The 7,274-nt window shown below is 40.1% G+C and overlaps 1 protein-coding gene across 1 annotated transcript in view; it reads right to left on the minus strand.

Annotated features, from left to right (window-relative positions):
- Positions 1-7,274, minus strand: part of Wnk3 (WNK lysine deficient protein kinase 3) — a 266,752-nt gene that overhangs the window by 226,781 nt on the left and 32,697 nt on the right. The window contains exon 2 of the mRNA XM_023707818.1: positions 6,223-6,877. Within this exon, the coding sequence (XP_023563586.1) occupies positions 6,223-6,759 (537 nt within the window). The 5' untranslated portion in view covers positions 6,760-6,877. The remainder of the gene's footprint in view (positions 1-6,222; positions 6,878-7,274) is intronic.

Here is a 7,274-nt window from a genome sequence, read left to right on the forward strand (position 1 = left end):
AAAAAGAATTTATAAAATAAATCTTCTAATTAATTCTGGGTGAGTAGCTCCTCTCTGTAGTCTTATCTACAATACTTGGGAGATTGAGGGAGGAGGATCACTTGAACTCTGAAATTTGTGGTTAAATATATTGAGACCCTACCTTAAAGAAGAATAAAAATATTAAGGCTTCTAAATTGCACTGATGACTGATATCCTTCTCTCACAATAATGTAATAATTTACCCAATAATTACTAAATAATTTTAACATTTTTCTTTGTGGTAATGGGGATGAAATCCAGGGCCTTGCACGTGTTAAGCAAGCACTCTACCAGTGAGCTACCTGCTACACTCCTCAGCTCCCAAGTTCTCTACAAAGAACAAAGGCCAGAATCTTTCCATCATGCACAAAATAAGTTAGAGGAAACCATAAAGTATGATAAATCATAGTTGAGTGTGGTAGCATATGCCTGTAATTACAAATACTGAGGCTGAGTCAGAAGGGTTGCAAATTCAAGGTTAGACTGGGCAATTTAGCAATACTCTTTCTCAAAATAAAAACTAAAGTTCCCTGAGATGTAGTCCAGTGGTAGGCATCCCTAGGTTTAATCCCCAGTAATAGCTACCCCCCCAAAAGAAACAAACTACTGAAGGTTTATAGGCAAATCCTGACATTATAGACAGCTGAGTTAGGTAGAAATATTATAGGCAGTCAGACAAGGCTAGGCCTTAGGAGCAAGGTGCATTCTTTGAAGGTAAAGCCTCAAGACAAAAGATGAAGTGACTACATCTACTTTCCCAAAGATAAATAACTGTGACTGAGATTCTAAATAGGCATTAATCACCTCAGTTGGGGATCAAGACACTTGACCTGGGCCAGCCAGATAGCTCAGCAGACTAAAGTACCTGCTTAGACAGAGTGCAGGGACCAGGGTTCAATCTCCAATACCACAAGCCCTACCAGCCCTGCCCCCTCAGCCCTGCTGAGGTGTTGAGACTGGGCATGGTGGTGCAGGTCTATAATCCCAGAGCTTGGGAGGCTGAAAACAGGAGGATAACTATGAGTCTGATCTACCTAGTGAGACCCTGTAGACCCTGTACTAAATACATTTTAGAAAAAGACCTTGACCCATCCCTTCAGGACCTTGCTCTTTCCATGCACACTTACTATGTGACTTGCCTCTTCATTGAATCAATATTACCTAAACAACTACAATATTTTTGTACTTAGGACGGGGATATAATTGTTATCTTATTGGTTGATCATAGCTTTGTCCCAATTATACCCTCCTTATAATGTGACTTACTTCCTCACTGAACAAATATTACCTAAAAGAGTATAGTTATAATCTTATTATTGCCTGTGATTTTGTCCCACCTTACCCCACCTCATGAGTTTGTACCCACCTTGTGATTTTGCTCTATATAATTTCCTTTAAGAAGTGGGCTCTCACACAGCCCACTTACCAGGTACCCTTCTCTCTCTCTCTCTTAAGATAGCAGCTCTTTCCCTCAGTGAATATTTCCTGTTCTTTTTTTATAGGGTCTTACTATGCAGGTTGGACTCATAGTGATCCTCCTGTTTATAGCCTCCTCAGCACTAAGATAACAGGTGCATCCCACCATTTCCAGATTCGGTCGCTGGCTCAGCGCACCTGCAGGCAGGGCCAGCGTAGCATGTGCTACCAGGGATCAAACCCAGGTCCCTGCACTTGCCTAAGCAGGCACTTAGTCTGCTGATCTATCTCACTGGCCCATTATTTCCTATTCGTAACCTCCATTGTTCATTAGAATTCATTCTTTGATTTTGGAGAACACAAACTTGGCATATCAGACATCTAGCAGGTTGGGAGTTATAATAGTTCCCTTATATTACATGGATTATCGGGAGGACCTATAGCATCCCTATGTCACTACCATCAAAGTTTGTTTTTATTATTGTATTCTCAAAGTCAAATATCTCTCCTGGTTCCTGCCTGTAATCCCAGCACTTGGGAGGCTGAGGCACAAAGATTGCCATGAGTTCATGGCGAGCCTGTACTATAAAGCAAAACTGTCTCTAAAACACAAAACAAAACAAAATTATTTATATAGCGACGTTCCCCGCTGGACCCACCAGGGAGCCCAGAAACCAGCGATTGGCCCCCCACCGAGGCTGATGCCCACCCGCGAGCACCCCCAGGCCCATGACACCCAGGGAAACCCGCCAGGCCCCGGATCCCCGGTGAGCGCGCCCGGAGGCCCAGCATTCAGCTCCTTCAGCTCCTCCAGGTAAGGGACTCCACTTTCGGACACCCTGTAACTCCAACCCATGGTTCCCGAGGCATCTGCAGACACTGATGTCACCAAGCCACAGAGTTGGCATCCGTCGCCCTCTGTGCTAGCCTCCGCCCACACCCCACCAGGCTCGGCCCAGGAATATTATATTTGAAGATGAGCTGCCCTCCTGATTCTTCCTGGGTACCTCAAAACCTGCTGCAGCTGGGCAGGGAGGCAGACTCCCAGGTCGCACTCAGTGTCCGACTACGATCTGTGAGTGGCCCAGAGTGGTTCTGCATGCCTCGGAACAGGCAAGAGGCATTGAAGCTGGGGCTTTGTCTGGTGAACACGAGTTTATCAAGTAGGGAAATAAATAAATAAATAAATAAATAAAATTTCAATGAAAACTGATAAATTATATATTATAAACTATATAAGGATCAAGAAAATAATAAATGATATCCTTTATTCCTTGGAATTGATGAAATAAGTGCACTAATTTTGACATTCCTTTCAGAACAAAAAACTGCAATTGATATTTCTCTTGGGGGAGGATGGTAAAGGGATTATTTTTGTTTTGCAATACTAAGGATTGAACCCCGGACCTCACACATGCTAAGCAAGCACTCTACCACTGACCTACATCCATAGCCTTTTTCACAATTTTGAGACAGTCTCACTAAGCTACTCAGGCTAGGTTCAGATTTATGATACTCTTATCTCATTCTCCTCAGTTGCTAGGCTTACAAGTGTGCACAATGTCTTGCTCGATTGTTGTTCTATACATAAATTAACATGTACCTTATAAATTTATTATATTTGCTCCACACAAAAGATTCCCACATCTGGCTATGTATTCAATCATCTGGGAAACTTCTAAAGAATAGTTTTAGAACCTATTTCCTAGAGATACTAGTTTGAGATGTTTGGACTGGAAGAAAAAAATATATATTTATGTATGTATGTATGTCACATGGATCTATATATATAAATACAAAGTTGACTTTCTTAAGGGAATGTATGCTCTGATTCAGCTAGCTCTTGGGATTGGTTCCACATTTCAGGTTTTCCAAAGTCTACTCACTGTGCATGCAGATCACCTACAGGTTTTACAAGGAGCCAAATTCTGACTGAGTAGGTCTCAAATGGGTCCTGAGAATCTGCAGTTCTAACAAGCTTTCAGGTGATGTACACACTACTCATCCAAGGACCACATTTTAAAGAAGGCATAATGGGCTGGGTGTGGTGGCAGAGGAACACCACAAGTCTGAAGCTAGCCTGGGGCTACACAGTGAGTTCAAGGCCAGCCTGAACTACATAGCAAGACCCTGACTCAAAAAAACAAACGACTTTATGGAATATTTTAGTGTTTCTACAAGTGAAGGACACCAGACATTCTCTTAGGCAATTTCTACCACCGGAATACTTCCTTTAAATTTTATTTACTATAAATCTCCTTTAGCATAGCTACAGTACACAACTAGCAAAATATCTTTACCCTACTAACAAGTGAATAGAAATTATTTCTTCCATGTATAGAGTATCACTGAATGATGAATGCTGATCAGAACACAGATATAAAACTTATATAATTTGGCTAAGGCAAGAGAATCATAAATTCAAGCCCAGCCTTCGCAAATTTTCAATTCAGTGAGACCCTGTCTCACCAAAAAAAATGGAGGGTGAGTAGGGATATAGGTTGTGGCAAAGGCCCTGGATTCAGTGGGTTCACTGCTCAGTACTGAGTGAAAGAGAGATCAGAAAGAAAAAAACATAGATGCTATTATGCTTTGTGTTTAGCTGTGTCCCCCCCCCCAAGCCTCATGTAGTCATGGGGCAGGCTTCTAGAGTATTATTACTGATTAATGGTCCAATGCTGGGATTATGGATGAGTGCTACACCTACCTAGAATGAGTCCTGCATAAGGGAATGAAACAGGCTTGCTCCCTGCCACTCCTCCCTTTGCTCTTATTGCTTTTACTGACTTTCACTACCATAAAGTGTTGCCCTCTGCCATGTGTCACTCTGCCTTGGAGCCATTCAAGAACAGACTAAAACCTCCACAAACTATGAGCTACATAAATCTTTCCTTCCTTAATTCTGAGTGTTAAATATTTTGTTTCAGCAGTGATAGGAAAGCAACCAAGACAGACGGGTAGACAGACACAATAAAATGTTTAAAAGACTGTACTTGAGGGCCGGGGGATGGCTCAGTGGGATAAGCACTTCCCTGGCAAGTGCAAGGACCTGAGTTCAATTCCCGGTTCCGGGAAAAAAAAAAAAAAAAGACTGTACTTGACCTGAAGGTATAGCTCAGTGGTAGAACACTGGCTTAACATTTGTGAGACCCTGATTTCAATCTCTAGCTCTTTAGGTCAAGGGAGGGAAAAACGAAGAAAAGGGGAGGAGGACAAGAGGGGAGGAAGAGGGACACAAAGAGGAGGAAGGAAGAAAGACAGAGAGAGGGAGGGAAACAGGAAAGGAAGGTGGGAAGGAGGTTGAGAGAGAGAGAGAGAGAATACATCTACGCAGCATCTAGAATAAGTTCCAGGCAGTGTCTAGAATAAGTTCCAACCTATATGAATATCAACCTTCAAGCAAATTCAGAATAGGTGAAATAATTGTATTTTATACATACACACCCACAGTGACAGAGACCACTGGAATTTAAATAATAAAATTCTGTACTAGCAATTGGTTTTAATCTTGTTTTTAAGCATTTCATGTGAGAACTGACCACATCTCATGAGAAGACTGAGGTCATAAAGGTTGTCCTTATATGATAGTAATTATCTGTAAATATTCACATTATAATCCTCTCTATGATTTTCTATCCCCATTTAGTCCTTCATTAATTAAAAGTACTATATATACATCATATACATCATCAAAGTATAAATAAGGACCAAAATCAGTGAAACTGGGAAATAAGAAAAAAAATATGAAAAAAGTTAGGGTAACAAGGGAGGGGGGAAAAGGAAAGGAAAAGGAAAAAAGAGAGACTGGAAGGAACAAAATGGAAACAAAGTTTTTATAAATGGGGAGGGGAGGAAGAGTTGACAGGTGGAGAAGGGAATATAATTAAGACATGGTATGTACAGGTACAAATTCACTATGATGAATGTGGTCAATATGTATGACAAATATGTGTTTATAAAAAATAAAGATGAAAAAAGGAAAAAAAAGATTAAAAAAGGAAAAATAATCTCATCAAATCAAATTTCTAGGTAACTTAATTATTATCCCATTGCTTTCATTTCTCTTTTAAACGCATTCCAATCAACTAATGTCAGTAAGACTGCAGTAATTATTTCACACTGAGGCAAACTCAAAGGCATGGAGAGCATATATCAGCAGAGGTCTTCAAAGAATCAAGGAAAACTACCAGACAACACCACCTGATCTTCCCAAATTTTGTTTTAAGAAAGAAAGGTAGATGTCACACTGACTACATCCCTAGGTACTCTCAAGTATTTAATATAATAATCAATCAATGAGGCACATATTTTTTTAAAAGTTTTCAAAATCAGATGTTAGGGGCCGGGGAGATGGCTCAGTAGAATAAGTGCTTCCCTGGCAAGCACAAGGGCCTGAGTTCAATCCCCGGTTCTGCCCCCCCCCCCCGAAAAAAAGAGAGAGATGTTAACAAGCATTTAGGCAATTTGCTGTGGTTAACAAATCAACAGAATTTTCCAAAATAAAGCCACCATTTCTTTATCACTTCTAAAACAAAGAAGAAGGATTAAGGATACTATCACAGTTCTGCAATGCCCTGGGTATATCCCTGGCATTACAAAAAACAAAAACAAAAGCACATAAAGGAAAACCATAGAAGAAAAGGAAGATTGGCATGAGCTCCTAAGATAAGAAGCACAATTTCTGGGAAACGGGATAAACACCTCAATTTTTAAAATTTACAATACATTTTAATCCTGCAGGTCAGCTAAAACCGCAATTTACTAAAACCGAGATTATATACTCACCTGCAGCTCACACCAAGCAACCTCAACCCATGTTTCAGTGTCCAGTCCTTTATATACTGTTTTAAATGCTCCTCTTCCCAGTTCTATGTCAAATTTCAGGAACCTGCCACTAGGAGAAGTCGCTACAGCTTTCATTTCTGCTTCTTCTTCCATTTCCTTCTCATTTTTCTCCTTAGAGCAATCTTTTGAGGCTTCCAAAGTTGCTTTTGAACACTGCTCATATTTACCTTCTTGTCCACCTCTCAATACACTTGTGGGAAGTTTATCTACTCTTGGAATATTTGTTGCAGGCTTTACTCTCTCATCTTTTGAGGAAGATTCAGCAACTTTGTCATCTTCTGTCATCTCAATGCTCTTTCGAAAAAATCTCTTCCTTTCTATCGCTTCACCAGAAGCGGTAAAGGTACCATTTTTTCCCTTTAATCTAGCATCTACTGTCAAAGTTGAAGCAATCTGTGGAACTCTGCTTTCAAAGGAAACTCCATCAGGTTTCTCAGAATCTTCAGTGCTAGCTGGCTCCCCTGAATCAGTGGCCATTGTTACTGAAGTTGGCACTAAAATTTTTCCTGTTCCACTCCTCAGTCCAATTACATCTCAGGTATCAGAATTATCAGAACAGACTTCCGTTTATGTGGTCATATATTCCCATAGCAACCTAAAAGGGGAAAAAGAATATTTAAAATTTACCCCACAAAGCAAATCATTAAGGAGAAAACAAGTCACCTGCTTTTTAATCCCTTTTTTCTTAATAAGAAGTTTATTCTTTTCCTGTCCAATCTTAGCAACCAGTAAACTCCAGGGATTGTGTCTTATCTTGTTTACCACTGTAGCCTACTGTGCACAACAGACATTCAACCTATTGCACAATAATATATCTTCACATTATGTGAATATTGGTTAGGACTGCAGTTTTGTTAGGTGCCTCCAATCTAAGTTCACTTAGCTAGCAGCTAATATATACAATAATTAAAACAACTACATGATTTCTAGGTGGTTTTGATCTAAGATTCAGATTTCATTTGATACTAGTGTCTTTATTGTGATAAATATAT

This window comes from Octodon degus, unplaced genomic scaffold, assembly GCF_000260255.1.
Source record: "Octodon degus isolate 3935 unplaced genomic scaffold, OctDeg1.0 scaffold00314, whole genome shotgun sequence".
Taxonomy (NCBI): domain Eukaryota; kingdom Metazoa; phylum Chordata; class Mammalia; order Rodentia; family Octodontidae; genus Octodon; species Octodon degus.